This window comes from Macaca nemestrina, chromosome 5 (assembly GCF_043159975.1).
Source record: "Macaca nemestrina isolate mMacNem1 chromosome 5, mMacNem.hap1, whole genome shotgun sequence".
NCBI lineage: Eukaryota > Metazoa > Chordata > Mammalia > Primates > Cercopithecidae > Macaca > Macaca nemestrina.
Window position 1 is genome coordinate 85,605,157 of NC_092129.1, and position 25,787 is coordinate 85,630,943.

A 25,787-nucleotide genomic window follows, 5' to 3' on the forward strand; every position below is an offset into this window, starting at 1 on the left:
CTAGCCAGTTGATATGTATTTTGCCTGTTGACATTGGCAATATTGACATTTTGTACAGAATAATTGTGTTTTGGGGGATGAAAAGTGTGTCTTGTATACTGTAAGTTGTTTAGCAGCATCCTTGGTCTCTACCCAGTAGATGCCAGTGGCTTTCCCCACTCCAGATATCACAACCCAAACTGTCTCCAGACATTACCAGATGTCCTCTGGGGTACATTAAGTGCCCCTGGTTGAAAAGTGTTGTTTAGAGGGATGTCGCTTGAGGCACCCCTCAGATATCTTTCCTAGTGAATGTATTTCATCTAAATGTATGTAAAATTTACCAATAGTGAATATTAGGGCATCATTTAAGAAAGAACCAAGATATAAATTTATCTCAACTGGGCAGTATTCAAATTCAACATACTAAAATTTCTTATGGATAAATATAAATTCTTGCATTTAAATTCAAATAACATATTTCGTAGGTATAAATTAAAGAAACATTGTCTTGGAAAAAATGATAATTTTAGTTGAATAAATTCACTTTAATTCAAACAAGTATTATATACACTTTGAAAAACTAATGACACCTTAAATGTCATTATCGGAGGGAAAAAAGTTCAAATCAAGGAAGGTGAAAACTTCATTGTAATTTGGCTTGTTACCAAGTACTGTGGTCATTTTGTACCATATTTTGAGAATAGAGGTTCAAGAGAAGGTTATTACAATTATGAGAAGTTTGGAATACATATAATTTGAGTTAACGGTCAAAAGAAACCGGAATGTTAAGATTGCAGAAGAGAAAACCCAGGTGGGGTTTGGTTGAAAGTGGTGGTATTGGAAAGGCTGTCATATGAAAGAAGGTGTGTTCTATTTTGCACAAAGAGAATTAGAACCAATGAGTGGAAGTTCTAGAGAGCTAGATACAGGAACTACAATTTTTCTACCGTGAAATAGACTGAATTGCAAAGGAGCTACCCTTCTTTTAACCATAGCTGGACAATGCTTTGGGATACTGTAAAAAGCGTCATCTACATTGGGACAATCATCATGAACCTCTAAAGTATTCTTAATTTTAAATAGACAATTTTATGATAATTCTCCTATCTTAGTAATAGCTGCCTGGCACACTTTTGTTTTTTACCCTATTAAAGAGGTAAACTTTAATTTTTATCTTTTCATAAAATGTTATACTCTTAATAAATAAATACATTAATACAAAGGAGACTGAATAAATAAATAGTTTTAAATCTAATCCTTAGGCATACCATAAACCAAACATGAAGGGGAAAAAATAATCACTGGTAATTCCACTACCAGAGGTAGCTTCTGTTGGTATTTGTGCTTCCATTTTATTGATGCATTTTATTCCTTTAATTTTTTTTCTTTTATTCCTATAATTTATCTAATCTGTTGTATTTTTCTCATTCAAAAATATGACAGAACGATAAATAGAAATGATAGCATTAAAATGTGAATAAATGCTTTGATGAAGGGATTATATTTAAAATTTTTAATCAGTTCTTCTGATTTCTACAATGTTGTCCTTTTACTTTTTGTGTCCCAGCAGGACAGGTCCCGCCACAAAAGACTGGGTTATAAGGAAATACTGTTGATTTAGTTCTCAGTATATCATCATATACATGGGAAGTCTGTGGTAAATATGATTTGATTTTGATGAATTGCCTTGTCTTCAAAGATTTAACATACTTAGTGAGATGAGGATGATAGGAAATATGAAACGCATCAGGACTATGGTCCACTAGTTGAAATTTGCTTCTGGTGTTGCTAGTATTACAGATGCCCAGGCCAATGCCTTCAGATTTTAAGTACTAAGCTGGTAAGGCAATGGTCTTTTACATTCATATAATCATCTCAACTTAAGAGCTCTTTTGCAACATAAGTGAAGAACAAAGTTCTATCATTTTCATTTCTTGAAATTACCTCCATTGTATGTTTAACTTTATAAAAGTTGCCCAAAACTGAAATCTCTCTCTCTGTATCAGTCTTCTGAAAAGGCTTGCTCTGTTTAAGTTTTCTGTTTGCAGGTGGATCTGCCAATACTATTTGACCTAAAATCAATTAGCTTACTGTGTGGCAGCTTCTGCTGAATGCCTTTGCAGTATGTCCAGCACAGAAAATTGCTGAGTAGGTACTTGGAAAGCATGACTGTTAAACATTTTGATTTTGGTAAATATACCTATTTCAACAACGTTGGCAACCCTTGATTTATTCCATCACACAAGAACTGGTGCTTCATAGTAGTCATTGATTATTGAGACTCATTTAGAGGTTTGTTTTCAGGAACTTAGAACCCCGTAAAGGATTATTTTTTCTTTTTTAATCTCCTTGAAGAGAGACCTTAACTAAGCTGTAGTGTTCTATCCTCTGCTTGTATTAGAAGGTCAACAAAGAACTTCCCAGTAGAATAGAGTTTTTGAGTTGTGTTTGTTTTTTTTTAACTCATAAGAATTGAGGTTGAAGTTAATGTTATCCCAGTCACTAGCTGTCTTTGTATAAGGTTTCAAATGATAACTTTAAATAGGTGATTTGTATGCATCCATCTGTCGGAAAATATATAATTCAACATTTTTTTCACGTTATCTAAAAAACTGACAGCCAAATCAACTCTTCAATTTTATTATTCTAACTCTGATGACTGAGAAGCCTAACTATATGTGTGTGTCGTTCTGAGATTATTTTCTGTTTAAATATTTTGTTATACATGTAAGTACAGTAAATTATGTATGTATACTATGTGCGCGCGTGTGTATGTATATATATAGAGAGAGAGAGAGACAGAGTTGCTTCTGGAATTTCGTTATAGATATAACTAACTACATATTAGTGCATTGTTATTAACAGTGGTCATGGTTAATAACAATATTACCAATAACAATGGTCAATGATAGTGCATTGTTTCTAAGCACCCAATTACATATTTCATAAATATGCTTTTATTTATTATTAAGGAAAATCAAGTTATTTCTTGTGGGACTGTGTACGTAAACTTTAGCTCTATTTTGTTATCTTAGCAGTTATAGTAATACAGTGTACAGCAGTAAGAAATACGCAGTCTATTCTAGTCTAAGTGAACTAATTGAATTTTTCCTGCTACTACCTCATGCTGCCTGCCCCTTCTCCCCCACAAGCAGTTAAAAAAAAAAATCTCTAGTCAATAGTCTTCTGAATTTGCTTTTTTCTTGCCTTCAAGTTGTTCAGTATCTTGGATTTCTTCCTGGTTTGGTTTCCTTAAGTACTTTGGTTTTATCAGAGGAGCTACATTTCAAACAATTAGTTAGAAGACTCAAGTATGTGTCCATTTGAAAACAAAAGAACTGTGACTCTCAGGCAACTAAACACTTTTTAGTCGAAAAATTAACAGTTTTATCTTAAATATACAAATGAATTCAATTTGTTTCTCCTTACTTGGATTAAAACAAATTTCATGTTCAAACACCATGCTGATATTCTTTGATCATACTATTCCATGGGTTTTAGTGATCTAAACTTGTGTGCTCATGTACTTAATAGATTTTATGTGCAGCTTTGCCTTAATAGTGTTAAAAACAGTAGGAGGCAGTTGTGTTCCACTCAGGCATGTGTGATGACAGATGGAGAAAATCTTTTCATGTTGACTTTTCAACAGTCCTACTCTGCAAGACTTCAAGCTCTTCTTGGCTATTGGGAAATCAAAAGTTGGCGATTCAGCCTTTAATTTTGATCCATCTGCTCAAACTAATGAAACGTCTCATTTGTAAGCTTCTCTTTCTGTTACCAAATGCAAGTACAGCTTTATCATTCCGGTTAATAATTCCCCTCCTCCTGTGTAACTTGCAGAATGGGAAAATAATTAATGCCTTAACTCTGTTGAGATTTTTCTTGTTGTACAAACTTTGTTACAGTTATAGGAAAAGAAATTAGAAACTTCCTTAGAGATTATGGCATATTTAGTAAGTTAACTTAGGTTCTTTTCCATATTGTCTAAAAAGTTAAATTCTTAGCAGCTTCTTACTCAAAATCTACCTTCAGTTTTAAGTAATAAAAAGCTTTGTGATATTAAAGAGAAAAACGTCTTCTTCAACCTTGTATTAATGCTGAACATCAGCCTTTGTTTAGATGTGTGTCATATTTTCTCTTTCCTCATTGTTTATAAGTTGTTAGTAGACATTTCTGTTTCTAAGAAATCACCTTTAAAAACTGACTAATAATTATAGATTACCAGCCTTTCTGCTGATGGCAAACAATATTTCTTTTTACCTCTTGGCCACCTCAGTTCCAATTGTCGTATTGATGGGTATTGGATATCCTAGGTATGTAAGCGTACAGTGTTCTTTTTTCATTCTTATCTTCCCATTTTAAGTTTTACCCAAAATATCAAAAGAAAATGCTGTGCATAATCTTGGAAATAATTGGAAGCAAAACAAGTAGTTTTGTTTATTTTCTTGAAATTTATATATATATGTGTGTGTGTGTGTGTGTGTGTATATATATATAGTTACATTGTTGGACATCAAGGAACTTACATAAAACCAGATTTAAACCAGGACAGTGAAGCTAATGTTTCATTCACTTCAAGTCTTTGCCTCTATTATGTATTAGCATTATCTCTTTTTTTATGTGTCTCGTGAGTATAAATTGCTTATAGAAGTTACCAACTTTTCCATCCATTTCTTCATTCTTTAAGTATTCTTTGATTCCCCTCTTTATCCGTCTTTATCTCTCAAGCAGCAAAATGTGAAGATAATACTAGTTGCTTTGCCTTGTTAATTAGGTACTTTTTTTTTTACTATAGCACTTTGTAATTTTTATCTTAGTTTGTTTTGTTTCACACCTGCGGAATGTCTTGCATGAAAGCAAATATTGCTATTGGGCCCTGCATATATGTGCTTTATGTGCATGTAGCCAATGCGTAAATGCATATTTTCTGACTTGCTACATAAAAGTAAAGATAGTTCTGGTTTAAGAGTTGAATGCATTAGATTATTTGGCAATTTATGTGATTTTGTGATTACAATATCATATTACAGTGTGCATATATGTTTAATTTAATATATATATACACATATATAATTGTCAAATTAAATAATATAAAAGGACCTTTGAGTCTATTTTAAAAGATTCACTTCTGTCAAATACATTACACTTTTGTTATTTTTATTTATTTTGGTAAAAATGAAACCTAATTTCTATATGTTTGTTTTATACTATTTATTTGAATTATTTTTATTGCTGTTTAAATATAGACTTTGGTCATGCTAAAGTAATGTTTGACTGCTTGCAATCATTTTTCTGTCTTTATAAAGTTGTAGAAAATTCTCTAAACATCCATTGGGAGTATTTTACATTATATTATTAGAAGTTTTTATGACAGCTATTTATTTCATTCTAGAGAATGATGTATTGAATCTCCTTATTAGCTGCTTTCCACCTGATATTTGGACTTAAGCCATTGGTAAATATAGTTAATAAGTTAGGTTGCTACCATAAGCATTTGTTGACTACATTTTTAGATAAATCATTTGATAAAATTGAATAGATGGTATTTTTTATTAAAGCTGAATATGAAATTTTATATGCCAAGGAAATCTGATACAATTATCCACGTATTTTCTCAATGTGAAAAAAGGAGAACAACATTCAAATATGATTAACCATTATAAATTTGTCCTGTCTTTATCTGTAGCTATCGTTTTTATCAATTTTTTGTTTGTTTTCATAGTAGCATTTTTTTTTCTTTTTTATTATACTTTAAGTTCTAGGGTACATGTGCACAATGTGCAGGTTTGTTATATATGTATACATGTGCCATGTTGGTGTGTTGCACCCATTAACTCGTCATTTATATTAGGTATATCTCCTAATGCTATCCCTCCCTGCTCCCGCCACCCCACAACAGGCCCCGGTGTGTGATGTTCCCCTTCGTGTGTCCAAGTGTTCTTATTGTTCAATTCCCACCCATGAGTGAGAACATGCAGTGTTTGGTTTTTTGTCCTTGCAATAGTTTGCTGAGAATGATGGTTTCCAGCTGCATCCATGTCCCTACAAAGGTCAGGAACTCATCCTTTTTTATGACTGCATAGTATTCCATGGTGTATATGTGCCACATTTTCTTAATCCAGTTTGTCATTGATGGACATTTGGGTTGATTCCAAGTCTTTGCTATTGTGAATAGTGCCGCAATAAACATACGTGTGCATGTGTCTTTATGGCAGCATGATTTATAATCCTTTGGGTGTATACCCAGTAATGGGATGACTGGGTCAAATGGTATTTCTAGTTCTAGATCCTTGAGGAATCGCCACACTGTCTTCCACAATGGTTGAACTAGTTTACAGTCCCACCAACAGTGTAAAAGTGTTCCTATTTCTCCACATCCTCTCCAGCACCTGTTGTTTCCTGACTTTTTAATGATTGCCATTCTAACTGGTGTGAGATGGTATCTCATTATGGTTTTGATTTGCATTTCTCTGATGGCCAGTGATGACGAGCATTTTTTCATGTGTCTGTTGGCTGTATGAATGTCTTCTTTTGAGAAGTGTCTGTTCGTATCCTTTGCCCACTTTTTGATGGGGTTGTTTTTTTCTTGTAAATTTGTTTGAGTTCTTTGTAGGTTCTGGATATTAACCCTTTGTCAGATGAGTAGTTTGCAAAAATTTTCTCCCATTCTGTAGGTTGCCTGTTCACTCTGATGGTAGTTTCTTTTGCTGTGCAGAAGCTCTTTAGTTTAGTTAGATCCCATTTGTCAATTTTGGCTTTTGTTGTCATTGCTTTTGGCGTTTTAGACATGAAGTCCTTGCCCATGCCTATGTCCTGAATGGTATTGCCTAGGTTTTCTTCGAGGGTTTTTATGGTTTTAGGTCTAACATTTAAGTCTCTAATCCATCTTGAATTAATTTTTGTATAAGTTGTAAGGAAAGGATCCAGTTTCAGCTTTCTACATATGGCTAACCAGTTTTCCCAGCCCCATTTATTAAATAGGGAATCCTTTCCCCATGTCTTGTTTTTGTCAAGTTTGTCAAAGATCAGATGGTTGTAGATGTGTAGTATTATTTCTGAGGGCTGTGTTCTGTTCCATTGGTCTATATCCATAGTAGCATATTTAAGTGAGAGGGGGTGGGAAGAAAGAAATCATGTGTCTATATTTAATATTGTAAAATAAGGTTCTGTTTTAAAGAGAATAATAGTCTTAGATCTCATCTCATTTCTTCTTTGTTTTACAAATGAGTAGATGAGAAGTATAGCTATAATCTACAGTACTGTAGCTATCTAAGACAAATAAAGTGGACATTTCTAAATAGCACAGCATTTAAATTAGTAACTGCTCCAGAAATACAGTCAGAGAGACCTGTTAAATAAATTTGAAACTATGAAGTGTCTAAGATGTTGCCCTACCTGCATGCTAAAAGGTAGCCTGCCATAGGCTAACTTTGACACCTTTGTCAGGGTACAGACCGTGTTTCACCTCCTCGCTGATCTATCTACATGGCAAGAGCCAGCTACTGCATGTACGTGGGTTGCACCACAGGAGAGGTACTCCAAAATTATGAAACTCTGAGCTTGTATAGGAGCTATGGGCACATCTGCTCATCTTCTCCTCTGGAGAGAGAAAGAGAGGAGAGAAAAAAAAGTAGACCAATTGGCCATGCAGGGACCTTATCTTTTACTATGGACCTTTCACAGACTCCCTTAAGGAAGGAAAGGAAGGCCTATATCCTGGAATGTAAGCAGTTGACTCCTTGGGAGATAAGAAAGGAGTCTCTAGGCTTTTTTTAACCCTTTGAATTGGAGAAAATGGCTCTGGGGAAGTGAAGACATTCTCTGTCTGTTTAGCACTTTAGTTTCTGTTACTCAGCAGGCCCTGGATGTGTAGGAACACCAGAAATTTAAGGGAGGATTATCTTCCAACAAAACCCAAGGTGTCTGGAAGGGACACACAGGGTCTACTAAACTTGCTAGTATTTTGTTGATGATTTTTGCATCTGTATTAATAATGAATAATAATAATGTCTTTTATAGATAATTTTTTTTCTGGTTCAAGATCCCTGTCTAAGATTGCATATTGCATTAATTTATCATGTCCGTTTAGTTTCCTTTAATTTAGAACAGTTCTTTGACCTTATTTTGTCTTACTGGATTTGACTTTGACATTTTTCAAAGAGCATATATCAATTATTTTGTAAAATGACTCCCAATTTGAGTTTGTCTAAAGTTCCTTCATGATTAAGCCCTATTGGTTTTGTAACAATAGTACAACAGAAGTGATGTTATGTTGTACTACTTCACACCAGGTAGTAAATGTTACTGGATTTGTCCAGCATTGCTGACATTCATTTTTATCACTTGTTAAAGGTTGTTTCCTCTAAGTTTCTCCATATAAAGTTATTGTTTTCCCCTTTGTTTCTAAAAAGGGAGGAGATACTTTTGTGACTAAATATATAGTGCCCCTCATCAAACTTTTACCCATTCATTTTAGCATCTTTTGATGATTTTCTCACTTCATCATTTCCTTCATCCCACTATACATATGGACTAACTTCCTTTCTCCTATTTATTAATTTATATCTCTGTGGACTTTGATAATTTACATCTCTGTCGATATCTTGAAAGTGGTACAGTCTATCACTATACTATTTACTTTGAAAATAATATTGACCCAAATTTGACCAGTGGAAGCCCCTTCATGCTAGCTTCTGGTTTTTACCATTTTGCACAATAGGATCTTCTAAGATCTAATTTTGTACCTTCCACTTCTCAGACTTGGAGTTAACTGTTTCTGCAAACAAACCTCATCCCTTTAGTAGGGAATGGTTTTATAAACTCTTTAGAAACAATGAATCTGTTTTATTTTTGATTGATTGAGATTGAGCCTTCCTCTGTCACGTAGGCTAGAGTGTAGTGGTGTGATCAGAGCTCACTGCTGCCTCAAACTCCTGAGCTTCAAGCCGCTTCCCATCTCAGCCTCCCAAGTGTCTGGCACCACAGGCAGGTACCACTGTGCCCAGGTTTTTTTTTTTTTTTAATTTATACTAGAGAGTGGGGTCTCCTTTTGATACCCACGCTAGTCTCAAACTCCTGGCCTCAAGTGACCCTCCAGCCTAGGCCTCCCAAAGTGCTGGGATTAAAGGCATGAGCCACCTACCTAGCCTGTTTTATTTTTAAATGAATATTTTTACCCAAATTTTTTTCCCAAAAATATTATTCAGGAAAATGAAAGGGATGATGAGATTTTAGAATTTTCAAACTTTTATCCAAGAACAAATATAATTTTCAGCAGTCCCTTTCTACTAGAAGATTTCTTCCTATACCTATAATATTTAGACTGCTTCAAGGTGCTCTGAGATGTCACAGGAATTGCTGTCATGAGGTTAGGAGTAGGGAGAAGTGTGCTATTTGGAAGTGAGAAAAGAGATGTGGGTTTCTCTCAGATCTACTTTGGTTGCTTTAATCTTTTATTTATTTATTTATTTATTTTAATATATTGAGCTGCTACAAGAGTTTGTTGGAAGAACAAATTCTACAGCTTAAAAAATTTTTTAACTGCTTCCTTACAGCATTAGTTTTTCATAATTTACAAAAAAATCAGTAATTTCTGTTCTGTGGTGTTAGTAGACATATTTCACATATGGAGTATCAGTTTCATTTTTGTTACAGAAATGGATTTGGTCATCTACTTTGTCATGTATGCATTGGACCAAGCAAATCAGCAGTTTTCCCTTTTGGTCCTAAAATCCCAGCTTGAACACTGATTGTCTATACTGAGTGAATACTGATTAGGTGCACTATATGGTTTCAAACATAATATCTTTTAGTCATTGAACAACTGTGATTTCCTCCATTTTCTCAAATCCGGTGTAAAGTCAATTATTTGCATATATAATAAGACAGACCTGTAACTGAAAATGCTGCACCAACTCTACAAACCAGCACTGAGCTTGAAAGCTTTTTTTTTTTGACAGCTTTTCCACCCTCAGTTTTGTTACTTTTTCTCTCTAATTGTGAACTCCTTGTATATAAAGATTCTCACAATTCATACTATATTCACTATACAGACCAAAACTTGCACACCTCAGTTTGTTGGTTTGGCTAAATGCTTTTTATGTTAAAAACCCGTAACAAAATCAAGTTTTCAATTTAAATGCTTTTAACATAAATAACAGTTATGAGTGTATCAAAAACTTACCATAAAATATGATATAAAGAAGATATACTCTATAATCATCATATATATGTATCTTAAATTCATATCATGATGTAAATATTGTCTTTATAGTTTGAATCATTGTCAAAAATACTGTTGAGTTATATTACTTACTTAAAAGTTAAAATGGATAATATTCTAATTTCTTCCTAAATTGTAGGTTATATTTATTAAATAATATTTTTAACATCTTCTGATCAGATCCCTAGTAATTTTATTTTATAAAAAAAGTATTTCAAAGATGGTATTTAATAGATCATCATTATGCTGATTTTGTCATTAAATTTTCTAGAGCATCGTCAAGTTCACTTAGTCCAACTTATTTACAGATGAGAAAATTAAGCCAAATACTATGCCCAAAGTGAGATATGCTTATGCTTTGGAATTGAGACTAGAACCTTGGCTTCTTCACTTCCATTTCAAAGTTTTTTCCCACCACAAAACTGACATCTTCATTTAACCACTTAATGCCCTAAACAGAGAAAACAATTCAGAGAATATGTTTATAAATTCCAATTGGAACAAAAGAAAAAAAAAAAAAAAGAAAAATTTTAAAAATTCCAACTAGAAAATCTGAGGCCTAAGGAAATTTTCAATAGTGTGGGTGAAAGATCTGTAGTTTCATGGTAATTTTAAGTTACTAAAATTTTTTTCAAGTTTCTAACTGGAGTTGATGTTCAAGTTCATATATTTTTGAAAATATCATATTAAACTGTATAATCAAGCTAAGAACACTTTAGACATGAAGCATTTATAAATTTTTTAAAAAATTTCTTCAGCAATTATCTTGCTTGAATGTATACTTTTTAGTATTGAAGAAACATGAAGTACATATAATTCATCTAGTGTTAAACCATGAAAAACCATCATTTATGAAAAACAGCATTGAGAACTGGTGATGTTTAGTTCAAGAAAGAGAAAGTTGTACTGGAGATCTGATAGCAGTTTCCAAATATTTGACGAATTGTTATATGTAGAAAGAAGTGCAGTTTTGTTTTCCTCTTGCCACAGAGAGATCAGTATTGGTCTTGGTCCCAGTGAATGGGAAGTTTAACAAATAAATCTTGGGTGAATGTTAGAAAAACTTCTGTAAAACAACTAAACCTTGTCCTACCAAATGGATCACCTCCATGTGCTAGGTTTCTTCCTATACTTTGTAATTACTATTTGTTGTTCCCACAGCACCCTTGTAAGGTAGATACTGTTATCTCCATCTTACAGATAAAAAATTGAAGTGCAGGTGAACTTGCCCAAGTTTGCCTAGTATATAAATGCTGAACTATGATTTGAACATAGGTCTGCTTGACTCTTAAACACTGCTGATATTCAGCACAAGTCTATATGTTATGTAGATTAGTCTGGCATCAGGTAAGAATTTGGTAAGTTAGTCTAGATTGCTAACCAATTTTTCTAAAACAAAAAATTGATTTTTATTAAATTTGTATAAGTAATTATGAGCAAGTAAAATTAATATGTATGATTATGTTTATTTTCTTTTGTGTGTTATAAATGCCAAATAAAAATTATAACATAGTCTATGTTCAAGAAAATATTAAGGTATAAAATACACATTTGTAGCATTATAGTATTGTTATTATGTTTATAAATATAAGTTGCAAAAATGAATTCATATCTCAGATTAATTGAATGCATATTAAGAATGTATAGAAAATTTATTTCAGCATCAGTTGGATAACATAAATTATATTACCTCCAAAAAATACATATGCTTAAGAAAACATTGTTTTAATTAGAGAAAAAATTTACAGTAAAGGAGAAATGCATTCAAAACATTTACTGTTTTAAAATTTTATACTTAATAAACTATACTTTTTGTTCTATTTTCTGGGGTCCTAGTATTTCAGAGACTGCTGAAATATGTCTTATGTTTCTAAATATATTGTATAATGTCTTGCTATTGATTGTAAGATAATATTTTTTATAGTTGACTTAGAAATATGACTATTTGTATTTTTGCTGTCATGGTACATAATGTACACTTAGTCGTCTGGTTTTTTAAATTATACTTTTTAATAACAGGTATCTTTTAGATTTTAGGAGATGTAAAGTATTATTGATTTCTTTTAATAAAATATAGCAATTAAAGCTCTCCACAACTCAAACATAAAAGCTGATGAATATTAAGATGATTTTTAAGTGAAATTGATAAGGAATGTTTCACATTCAGAGTAGTATTCTATATATAATTCAGTAATAATAACCTGAATCTATTTATCACTTAAAAGCTTGGGTTTCTTGAGAAGAGCTGCATGAGAGTCCTGAACTGGCTCCGAACTGCCAAGTGTAGAGCTAATCACATAGCTTGGAGCTGCGGAAACACATCTCTCTATTGTGGATTACTTTCCTTGGCTTATTTACATAACTTCATGAATGAAGACTAGTCAGTGAATTATACAGTCTTATATAGCTCTGGCAGCATAAATTAACCCTATTTGAGGTAGTTTATATTTTCATGGTGTATCTAATAAATGTTTGGCTATGTCTTTAAAGAAAAAACATGCACTTTAGTAATTTTATTGGTTGCCAAGAATATCTAATAATAAGTGCTGGTTGTTAAATGCGAATTGATACACTCATGATTAATAGAGGATTTTAACATTTATCATTTTAGCCTTATTTTTAGTAAATGATAGTTTTATTGATGTAATCCAAATGTAGTAGTGTCATTTTTTTTTACCTTTACCCAAAGTAAGGATGCTTTCTTTATTCCTGTTCAGTAGTACATTACAGGTGGCCCTCCATATCCGTGGGTTCTACATTTGTGGATTAAGCAACTTCACATGGAAAATATTTGAGGAAAAAAAGAATGGTTGCATCTGTACTGGACACGTAGAATTTTTTTCTTGTCATTATCCCCTAAACAATACAGTATAATAACAATTTAAAAAGCATTTGTGTTGTATTAGATATTATCAAGACATGATACAAAGTATACAGAAGGATGTGCATAGGTTAAATGCAAATACTGCACCATTTTATGTACGGGTCTTAAGCATTGGTATCCACAGGGGGTCCTGAAACCAGTCTCGCACGGACACCAAGGGAAGACTGTATTTTGGTGAATACATTTGATTAATTTTTAATGTAGGTAGCTTAGATTTAGAAACCAATTTTGACCTCAACGTCCAGAATTTTTTCTTATAAGCTAATCTTCAGAATAGCTTATAAGTCATTTCTTTTTTAAATCACAAATTTTACACCTTCCAATAGCACTAAAATATGCATACACGTATTTCTACAACAGTATCAAAAGACTTAGCAGCAACTTTTATTTATTAAATATCAATGAGAGGTTTGCTGTTAAATTTAAATAAACCTATCCATGAAAATCATTTGGTTGAGTAATTGGAAGTTTGCTTGTTACCTCATATTTTAATAAAGTTGTGAGTGAAAAGTATTAACTCAGCCTACTAAGCTATTGTAATTTATAAACTTTTAAATTCAAATCTCTGCTGAAAAATGAATGGTCTTTGTGAAAGCTGACCATTTTTAACACTGTAATTTCAGCAATATTTATTGAGCATCCACTGATTGGATGATTGCAGGAAGGGTGGTATGTAGACCTCAAAATTAGCAAAATATAAGCTCTGCTTTCAGGCAGCATTCAAGGAAGAGCTATAACTTGATGGAAAGAAAGTAGGCTTTGAAATGTCAAATCTGAGATGAACTCCCTATTCTGCTTCTGAATGACTGGCAAATTATTAAAATGCTCTGAGCTTTAGTTTTCTCTTCTGTAAAATACTAATACAATTACCTATCTCGCTGTGGTTAACAGTAAGATAACATGTGTATTGTACCTAGTAATGGGCCTAGCACATAGTATGACCCAATAAGTGGCGTCTTTTATGATTAGTCCTAACACTGGGGTGAGCTATGTAAGCTTGTGATTACACAAGGTACAAGTATGAACAAAGTGTGATGGGAGTGATTACTTTTCCCTGGCGAGATGGGAGAAGGATCACTGGAACTGGGCTTTGCAGGTTTATAGAATTTACACAAATGCATTCGGCAGGAGGACTAAGTGAAAAACATGGGTAACATCCTAGGAATATACAAATGCATGGGGGTTTTAAACAACAGGAAGGGTTCAGAGAGATAACACCCAAAGGGCCAACAATGAAGAACTTTAGAGTGTTATGACCTTTAAAATCAAGTACTTTGTCATCTTTGAGAGGGAGGATCCTAATTAATTTCTGGATTATTGTATTTATTGATTTTTGGTTACTTCCTCTTATAGTTGTTCATGTAATGAATGGTGGCTTCTGTGTTCATGATCTTCCTAGACTCCAATCCTTCACCGTATAATTAGATACAAGCTCCAGAAGTACAGGGACCAGTGTTAGGCGAGCCCATTATATGTCTGCAGTGCCTGTCACGTAATTGTTGGATAATCACAGACTAGCAGAGGAACTAAGTCAAGCACAAAAATAGTTAAAAATAAAAGATAGGCAGTGATAAATACTTAAGTGAGAGGCATCTGAATTATTTAGATGCCCAAAAGGATAAGGCATCACAGCACTTGTATCTGGAAGCAGCCAGGAAGAACTACTTAATCATAATAGTAATGTTCATCTCTTCCATGTATGTATGAGAGTTTCTTTTTTATTTCTTAAATGAAATTTTATGAAAAATGCATAAACTTTTCAAGTAATTCAGTAGCCACAAAACTATATTTTAAAATGTTTAAGATTTTTTCATAAGATCTATCTCACATATTTATACTAACTCAGTTTACTCAGATATAGATATCAATGCTTTTCTGCTCATCTTCATTTTTTACTAAAAGAATCAAGAGCTCATGTTTATAACTCCACCACTTTAAAATTATCAATTACAATTCCAAGATTGTCTTTAGGTTTTTTCCATGGTTTGTGTACTTTTTAAAAATACTACTTCAAGCCACATTTTTTGACCATGTGATATGTATTCCTTTATTAAAATCAATATTGTTTTAACCATGATGACCTTTCTCTGTTAAGTTTAAAATACTTCTCTAACATAAAAATAATTTTTCAGGTATTTCTTTTAGTAGTATCAGGTTTGTTTTTGTGGTTTTTTTTTTTTCTGAGCCTTGAAATGAATGATTTCCTTTACCATTTTTTATGAGGTTATGTTTTACCTTTTCAGGTGGTATTATTTTTGTCCACGTGTCCATTTCTATAAAAAGTCTGTATTGACCACCACATGAATTTGCTCTCTTCTCTGTAACTTTGAACATATGGATACTTTCCCCTTGAACTTCTGTTGATTTCTTCTGCTAGGTCATGTCTCTGTTTTCTTCCTAAAACTTTTCCAGGTAAACTAAAATATAAATTCGCCACTTAGACCACAGGTTTCATCATCACCCTTTTAAGTGCATTGTTAAATATGTGGTTTTTTTTAGGCTTTCTACCATAAAACCCATAGCAGTAAAATAACCATAGCAAATATACTATCTTATTACCACAGTATATTATGAATATATTATTATAGCCTCATTGTTATCAATTATTTCTCCTGTTCAAAATAATTTAGATATTTAATTATAAAAACTATTTAGCCAGGTGTGGTGGTGTGCACCTGTAGTCCCAGCTACTTAGGAGGCTGAGACAGGAGAATCACTTGAACCTGGGAGGCAGAGGTTGCAGTGGGCCGAGATCGCACCACGGAACTCCAGCCTGGCGACAGAGCGAGACTCCGTCTCAAAAACAAACAAACAAACAAAAAACTATTACAGACTTGCTTCCATTGGTAAGACAAATGATACAAGACATACAAAGAAAAAAATGTTTTTTTATTCTGTTTCCCCATCCCTCACCAAATCCCATTTTCATTTTGTGAGATAACTAATTTGGAGGGTGTCTATATCTCTGTTTTCAAACATACACATTCACATACATACTCTTTAGAATATAACAGCACACTCAGGATAATATTATGGAAATTTTTCTTCAACTTGATAGTTTTTCACTTAGCTGTAGATTATGGACATCTGTGTGTGTGTGTGTGTGTGTGTGTGTGTATGTATGTGAGAGAGAGAGAGAGAGAGACAGAGAGCGAGCGAGCAAGCAGGATCCATCTCTGTTTACATCCACCATTGGGCTTTCAGAGCCACAACAGTGCTAGTGAAGTTAAAAATACTTTTGTATATTTATGACTATTTGCACTTTCTTGTCTGTGAATTTCCCAGAAGCCATAGAGAAAAATGCTGATAGATTTAAGTACAGAAAAAAATGAGCTATGTCTGTGTTGAATGAGATATCAAAAGTAAAAATCAAAAGATAAAGCACAGACTAGGACACAATATTCACAAAACAGAAAAAGGCAAAGTGTACTAGAGGACCAACAAATTGATAAGAAAAGAGTAAAGCCCCAAAATTAAACAGATTATATTCAGAATAGGGACATAGTTCAATAGTCTTACATACTTTGACTTAACTATTCTACTTCTATGAATGTATCCAACAGATATATTCACAAACTTGTAAAATGACTTGTGTACAGAGTTATTTATTACATTGCTTTTAATAACAAAAGATTGGAAACAACATAAATGCATCAAACAAACACTAGTTATAAATAAGTTTTGGTGTTTCTATGTAATGGAATACTATGCAACTGTAAAATATAAATGAGAAAACTATACTGATGTGAGATCTTCAATATAATATGGTTCAGTGAAAAAGCAAAGAATAGTATGTATAATCTACTACTATATAGTGAAAAGGGATTAAAATTATGTATTTGTAGTTGTTTAAATACGTGCATAAACTCTCAAAGGACACACAAGAAACATACTGGCTACTGGGTTAGAGGGAAGGGTGGTAGAGACACTGTGTACATTTTTATACTTTCTAATTCTAATTTTGAACTATGTAAATATATTACCCTATCAAAAATTGATACAGTGTATTAAATTTTATCAGAAGCAAAATTATACTCTAATAAACAACTGCTAACATTAATTGATCACTTACTATGTACCACGCACTATTGTAAATGCTTTGTTTATATTGTCTCATTTCTCACAACAACCCCATGTTTTTAGTATACATGAAAGACAAAAATTATTTTTAAAAAACAGAAATTGCCATTATTAACTGTGATGGGCTTGTGTGTTTGGGCTCAATGTCTTATATTTACTTAAGACACATTGAATATTTGCTGTATGCCAGGCTCCTTACTCACTATTGAGAAGTCAGATAACTAAATATAGAAAGTTATTTGATAGAGGAAGTACTAGAAGAGTAAGAATATGGTCAGATGACTTGAGTGTCTTCAGCTGGCTAGCACTGTGATCTAAAACAAAATCTCTGTAGTGACTTGTAGTGTCTAACTATGGATGATTCTTGGATCTACAGCATGCACAATGAAACCTTTTAAAATTGTATCTACCTGATAATACAAATGTGGTAATGTAATCACAGCAGCAGAAACTATTCTGTGCCTACATGCTGTCATGGGATATAAATAAATATATCTGAAATATATCTGTAGTGGCATTCCCATTCAGACCACATAACACTGTTTTCCCACTTCTTCAGAAGATGGTATTTGCCAGAACTATTGTAAATGCACAGAGGAAAAGCTAATATATATTTTTTAACTTATAATGAATGCCTTAATACAGGATTCTTCTATTTTTAACTTGCATCAGAATAACCTGGAGAGCTTGTTAAAACAGATGGCTGGGCCCCACCCTCACAGTTTCTGACTCAAGGTCACTGCTGCTGCTGCTGGTGCTGCTGGTGCTGCTGGTGCTGCTGATCAGGGAACCACACACTTTAAAATCAATATTTATGTAGGTCTTCAGGGGTTAATTCTCTTGAAGAGCCTGGGTTAAGAAAGTTGAGAAGAACTGAGAGCAAAACAGATAAGTGACTGTGATGGTTAGAATGAAAACCTTAACTGCCAGGACATGACCCTCCCTACCCCAAGCCTCAGCTTTTTGCAAGAGCCAATGCCATATGTGCCACATAATGTAAAACATCATTTCTCAGCAACGTTTTTCTGTGGGACATCTATCTGCCATATTGTTGTATCTTTTTCAGATATATCCATTGTTTCACTTCTTAGCAGTATTCCTAGAAAAAAGGGTTTGATTCGGCCGGGCGCGTTGGCTCACGCCTGTAATCCCAGCACTTTGGGAGGCCGAGGCAGGCGGATCACGAGGTCAGGAGATTGAGACCATCCTGGCTAGCACGGTGAAACCCTGTCTCTACTAAAAATGGAAAAAAATTAGCCGGGCGTGGTGGCGGGCGCCTGTGGTCCCAGTTACTTGGAGGCTGAAGCAGGAGAATGGCGTCAACCCGGGAGGCGGAGCTTGCAGTGAGCCGAGATCTCGCCACTGCACTCCAGCCTGGGCGACAGAGCGAGACTCCGTCTCAAAAAAAAAAAAAGAAAAGAAAAGAGGGTTTGATTCAAGATTTCACATTAAATATTCCTACTGATTTTTTTATTCCTAGTTCATCTTTCACAACCTCCTTACAAAGGTTGCTAAAGGAGAAGTGTTTTAAATTGTTTTGTGTAGTGTTAAATACACATACACACATGCACATATGCATGTAAATGAGTAAAAAATAGGTGCATGGTGGTCAGTGTATAACAGTTGCATACTGGTCCGTTTAATCTTTTAGGCAAGATTAATTTTGTTTATGTTTATTCCCCTAATAATGGTGCTAATACTTACAAGCTGTGACACAGGTTCTCAAAGTTCCTAGACAAGAATATTAGCATCTTTGAACTCCTTAGAAATGCAGTTTCGTGGGTTGCCCCAGACCTATATAGTCAGGAAGGGAATTGGGAGAAAGAGCAACAATCTGTGTTTTTAACAAGCCTGCCAGGTGATTTTGAAGCTTTCTAAAATTTTAGAACCACCATTTTACTAAACACAGCGTTTTCCCTTACATTAATCCTTTGATTCTTATAGTAATCCTGTGATAGATTGTAACTCTTTATGTGTGTTCTGGGGGAAATAAGAATTGAAGAGGTTAAATAATTTATTCTAACTCACACTGATGTTTAGCAGTACTCCAAAGAAGAATTTTCAAATCTTTTTCAAATAATATGTCCATCTTTCCTTTGAATACATCCTAAAACAGTGTGTGTTACTTAAGCATTCCAGTTTTTTGAATCATTATTTTCTGAGCTTTTACTCCTTTATTAATTTTAATCAGTATCTCATGTGAAGAACACTTTCTTTGACAGGTCAACTAACAGGACCAGAACTCAAATTTACTTACTTTTTTTCCCCAAGTACAGGCATGCTTCCATCATATATTTTAAAAATAAATGGCTTTTGCAGTTTATGACCACATTCTGCCTACTTTTGTTTCTGTGTGAACTTTTCCATAATAAAAATAAAACAATAGGAAAAATGCCTTTTGAAACTAAAAATAAGTATATAAAATACTTTTAAATGCATAACCTAAAAACTCAAATAAAAGTATTAACAGTTTCATAAAACAATCTAAATTCGCCATCATTATTGACTTAATCTTACTATTCTGTTCTTATTTTAATGACACACACCAATTTAACTGCTGCTCAGTTACCAAAAAGTGTTTCTAATATTAATTTGGAGTTATTTCTGTCAAATGAAACAATGCTGTCCTATTACTTGTAATTTTCATATGAGTCTATTTAAGTTAATTAACCAAATTAGAAAACCACAAAATCAGATGTGTTTATAGAGACCCAAAACCTTGTAATGACTTCAGTTGGAGCTTCAACACATGAAATTTTTAATTAAAAAAAAAAATTTATTTTACTTAACACTGACATGATGGATCCTTTAATAAAAAGAAATTGTTACTTTAAGTTGTAACTAATATTTCTCTTGGCTGCAGTAGAAAATAATTTGCAAAATGAAAAGTTGACAAGTAAGACTGAAATAATTAATGAAGATTTAGGTCGTATTTTATTTTCCCTTATGTTCTCCATATCTGCTAATTCAACAAGATTTACATAATGTGGCATTTGAATTATGGAGAATGGAAATCTGGTAGCATTATAAAACTCTGGCCCATCTGGGAAATAATGTTGGTGCTATATTGGTTATATAAAATACCTTAAAATTTCCTGATATTTCATATGTATAGGTAAATAAAGATATTATTAGGGGGATTCTTAAAACATCTTTGTAATCGTGGTTTTATTTTACTTTTTAATCCTCTTTCAGCTTCAGAGGGGAAAATTAAGTTGGTAGTAATTATTAACCAATTTCACACAGTAGTGCTGTGGTCATTTCAGTTGTTGTTAATAATTCAATTTCTAGATCACTCCGTTAGATTTCCTTACTCAGCTGGCTTTAAAGGAGGACCCAGAAATCTATTTTAATAAGCAGCAGCAGTGATTTGGATGTAGTAGTCCCTAGGTCTCACTCTGAGAAACTTTAGAAGAGAATGTACTCCTTCAAGCTAACACACTAAAAATAACAAAATTAAATATTCCAAATACTACTGTAGCCTCCTTTATGCAACTTTAACCTTGGAATGATAGGAATGATTATCAGAGAATTTTCTCCCCATAACAGTATCGTATGCATTTAGATCTTTGCAACGTAGTTATCATAGTATCCCTGGTGCTGTACTAAGCACTTGGTACAGTATTTGGCACATAGTAGGAACTGCATAAGTATCTTGGGATGGATGAATGAAGAAAACCAAGTAGCTCCATGTTTAGGGTTCCCACGTTATCCACATGTTATCTTCTCTTTGGTTCAGCTGCCTAAGTTATGTGTACAATGTTATCTTTCTCCTTAAATTATACAGGTTTTTCGTAGAAGGGACCACATCTTGTCTATTTTCATCTCTATTTTTAACTCTTTTTTACACATACATGCCTACTAAATATTTATCAAGTAAAAAATATTTTGTGATTATTTAATGCAACATACTAGATTCTCATCTCCATGAGGACAGGGGCTTTGTCTCTCATTTTCATGGTAGTTTTATTAGAACTTACTAGCTAATGCATGTTCAGAAACATATGAATGAATGAATGACGAATGAATTAACAAAATAAGAAATAACTTCATTTTAATTTCAGTTTTCTTAAAATTTAATTTGGGGGTTAATGAGGTTTTCTGGGTGGTAAAATTTATTTTTATAGAAGAGAAAAAAAAAAAATCTGCCTTGCTCTTTAAGAAGAAACTTACAGTGGAAATGTCCCTACCATTTGTAAGAGATAGAATGATAGAATTTGACAAATTCTGAAACTGATGAATCTTCAGCAGGACAGAATTTTCTATCTTAGCATTAAATAGTGTATATCAGTCATTATGAAAATATCACAATTTGAACCTATGTGGCAGTTCATAACATCCTATGAAGTAAAGATGTTTACCCATGAAAGCCTAGAGAGCCTATCAAAAATCAAGAGATTTGTTTTCCTTAGTTGAAAAATAAGGAAAACAGAATGTCCCAGTACCTGCAAAACTTTCTGAAATAAATTCTATTAGTGTAGTCTTTTTAAAATATTCTTTTTCTTTCTTTCTTTCTTTTTTTTTTTTTTTTTTTTTTTTTTTCTGAGACAGTCTCGCTCTGTTGCCAGGCTGGAGTGCAGTGGCGTCATCCTGGCTCACTGCAACCTCTGCCTCCCGGGTTCAAGTGATTCTCCTGCCTCAGCCTCCTGAGTAGCTGAGATTACAGGCACGCACCACCATGCCCAGCTAATTTTTGTATTTTTAGTAGAGACGGGGTTTTACCATGTTGGCCACGACGGTCTCAATCTCTTGACCTTGTGATCCACCCGCCTTGGCCTCCCAAAGTGCTGGGATTACAGGTGTGAGCTGCCATGCCCAGCCTTAAAATAGTCTTATTATCATATTTCTTTTCAAAACATATTAGTATCAGTAAATAAGTTGAAGCTCTGATAAAGTATGAAATCTCAAGGTTTATGCCTTTGGTAACTGTAATTAGCTGATTAAATTTCTCCTGATGACTTGCAGTGCTTTTTGTTTTTCTGTAAACATTTTGGGTTTTTTATTGTTTTGTTTCATTTTGAGGAACTTCTTATCTTCTCCAAATTATCTGTTCTCCTTTACTTTGAATGTACCTAAAATAATATTAGTTATTTAAGAATTCCAGTTTCTTGAATGATTGTTATCTGAGATTTTACTGTGAATTTTAATAAGCATCTTATATGTGGAACACTTACCTTGACAAGTTTGTAGACATAAGGTTATTATGGTTTAAATATAGAGATACCTCTATGGAGGTATAGATACCTTTGTGTCACCCTATCTCCTTTCTGGTCAAATCCCAAACCTCATTTTGCTTTTCATTTTTGTTAGCCCTCAAAATGATCTTTTCTTTTACTTAGGTCAGCTCACATGAACCTATCAATTCCCTGACTAGATACAATCTTTGAATATCCTCATAAATGTGTAGCCTGCAAAAAACATGAAAGTTTTAGCTTCCAGAAAAATGTAATTAACAGAGGAGTATAGGGGAGATATTGAGAAGAGGGTCAAAGATTAGAACCTCCGAGTTGCTTGAGGCCTAAGCAGAATACTTTAGTGATTCCAGAGATTTAGATATGTGAGTTTAGTTGAAAGCAGGGGCTAGGGAAACGTTTCTTTAAGTCATTTACTGCACCCACACTTAATATCTTCAGATTGTATATTCCAGATTGTTAACAGTGTTAAAGTTGTGTAAAGTTGCTTTTATTCACACCAGATAAAATTGAAAAAGAGCAGTAGTCTATATGAAAAAAGTAATTTTTATCATACTAATGGCTCTTTGGGAATGCTGGGGTTGAGCTGATTGTGATGGAAGGTAGAGGCCAGAGAAGAAACTTACAGAGGAAAGAAGGCAGGTACTGACAAGCAGCAAAGGCAAGCTGCTAAACACTCCCTAATTCTCTTCAGTTGTATTCACATCGTGCCTGGTGACTATCCCTGAAGATGCATTTTTTTCCCCACTTCTCCTTGACACAGCATTCAGACACATACCTTCCCTGTAATTCAGATATCCTCAGTCACTTCATGAATAATTCCACAGGAAGGCTTGCCGCACAGAGAATTCCAGGTACTTTTATAGAAGCATTTTTGTCTCCAGCAGTCCCCTAACCTTTGTATTTTAAGTGATTGTTCTTAGACATGATTTTGTCCAAGGAAGAGTTTTCTTTATTGTTTTCAATTTCTTGAAACATCTTTATGAAATTGGAAATTTCACTGAATGTAGTAATCTTCCAGTGAGAAAACTCTCAAATATTTTTTATGCTGTCTCTATAATAAGTGACTATGATAATAAATTATGTATTCAAAAGAGAAACATACAAATTAAACTCCAAATTTTATAGACTCCACAAATGTCTATCAACTGGTAAGCTGAATTTTATTTAACTTGCCTTTTTCCTTTATACACTTTATTCTAAAATAAGGAGATGTTGGAGAATTCATAAATTTGTGATTTTGTTTTGAGAAATTAATAGTTGTTTATATGGAATGATATCCAGGCTACTATTAAGCTATAATCTAAATAATTGGAATAGTAAATAAACAGCTTTCCTTCTTTTCAGGTGATGGTGTTTGTACATGCTCGAAATGCCACTGTAAGAACAGCTATGTCTCTAATAGAAAGAGCAAAAAATTGTGGCCATATTCCCTTCTTTTCTCCTACCCAAGGACATGACTATGTACTTGCAGAAAAACAGGTAAGGAACAAATAGGACAAGAACTAAAGCAGGTAACATGCCACATATCCCAGGTATTTTATATGTGAAAGATCCACAGTCTGAAATTCCAAGAAGTTAATTTTACAGATTTATGATGTTATAATCTTGACTTTTTTCTTGACTTAATAATCTTTTATTAAAAGGTTTCACTGTATGACATAACACTTATCATTCCTTTCTATATGGTTATAATTGAAGTGTTTAGTCCTGCTCTTTAAAATATAGTTAAAATATAAAATGCAGTTAAATTTCATATCCTATGTTAACATCTAGTGGGTTTATTATTGTACTTCTAAAGAATTAATACTTTTTAAAAATTTCTCAGTTTTGATTTCTAAGGTTAATATTGATAGACATAACCTAAATAACTAAGGCTTTTTTTTTTAAGCAATGTAAAGGAATTCTGAGCCAAAAAGTTTGTAAACAGCTGCCTTGTTATTCAGTGTACATATGCTCAAAGGACAAAAAGGTCTTGGGATCACCTGCATCCTTGTTAAAAAGGGAGACCTTTAGGCCCCAACCCAGACTCACCAAACCAGAATCTACATTTTAACTAGATCCTCAGGGGATTTTGTACACATTACAGTTTAAGAAGCACTCCTCCTGGTAATTTGAGTATTGGTAGTATCTTAAGATTTATATCAGATTTTATTTTATTTAACTATATCAGGTAATTATTTAGATCAAGATCAAGACATCTTCGGGCCAAAGGTGTCTACCTGTTTTATAATTAAAGTTTTATCAGAACATAAACATACCAATTTATTTATTGTCTACTTTTTTTGCACTACCGGAGAAGAATAGAGTTGTTGTGATAGCTACTATAAATTACTTTCTGTTTCTTTGCAGAAAAAGTATGCTGACTCCTGCTTTAAAACTGTGAAAATAAATTATGAAATAAAAAAAAAATCTGTTGGCATAAAATGATAACTTTAAATTTTTCATATATATATAAAATGTAAGATTTAACTGATTGGTCACCGAACAGCTGCTAGCTGCCAGACATTGTGCTATGCCCTTTTATATTTATTATCCAAGTAAAATATATTTAATTGCAACTGTACTATAAATTTCACCATTTTATATTGATATTTTAAATTCTATCTTAAGCTGATATCAGTTGTTTTGAACATCAGACTCTCTTTCAATTTAGAAATGGAAAATTTATTTATTTTCTATATTTTTTTACTTTTGTTACATAACATTAATTGTACAGATTATACAGCTTTGTGTCCTTCCAGTTATTTATTAATCATGAATTTATGAGAGTCTTTGAAAAGTCAAGTTGGTATTCATAAGTCTTGTTTCATTTCTTTGGAAATACGAAACAACTCTATGCTGTTTAAAAACCAAACCTTGAGAGCCACCTTGTGGATTTCTGGTTTCTTTATCCATCTCAATTCAGAGAACTATTGCTAATTTAAATAATGCAGGTTTATTATTTAATTGTAGTTATTGTAATGCTTAACATTTATTAAGTGGTCACTAGTGTCGGGCATTGTGTTTATTACTGTATATAACTCATTCAATCCTTATAACCTATGATATTGCTGGTATTATCCCTTGATATGGTATATGTGTAAATCAAATATAGTATGAAATACTCTAGAGTATATTACAGTAATTTATATGGAGACATTTTCAAATGATGTTTATTTAAGGCAGTGTTACCAAGCACAAATTCACAGATCACTGTGCTGGAAGAAAAATAACAGAGAAATGGAAAGTTTTGATACAATTGGGTAGATTTGAAAATCCCTAGTCATTTTTATCATAGCTTTTTTATATTTTTATTATACTTGATTTTTATCCTGATCCAACTATTATTGGACTTTTTTTTTCCAAGAAGAATGAATTGCACACACATTTATTAAGAACATTATCCTATTCACCATTATATTCCCAGACTTTCATAGAGTATTTG

At 33.1% G+C, this 25,787-nt stretch overlaps 1 protein-coding gene across 9 annotated transcripts in view; it reads left to right on the forward strand.

The window, feature by feature from the left end:
* Nucleotides 1–25,787, forward strand: part of LOC105499065 (activating signal cointegrator 1 complex subunit 3) — a 371,359-nt gene that overhangs the window by 175,094 nt on the left and 170,478 nt on the right. For all 9 annotated transcript variants that reach the window (XR_011623509.1, XM_011771486.3, XM_011771484.3 and 6 more), the window contains one exon: nucleotides 23,708–23,842. Coding sequence is in view for 8 of the 9 variants with exons in the window: in XM_011771486.3 (XP_011769788.1) it covers nucleotides 23,708–23,842 (135 nt within the window). In the remaining variant the exon portion in view is untranslated. The remainder of the gene's footprint in view (nucleotides 1–23,707; nucleotides 23,843–25,787) is intronic.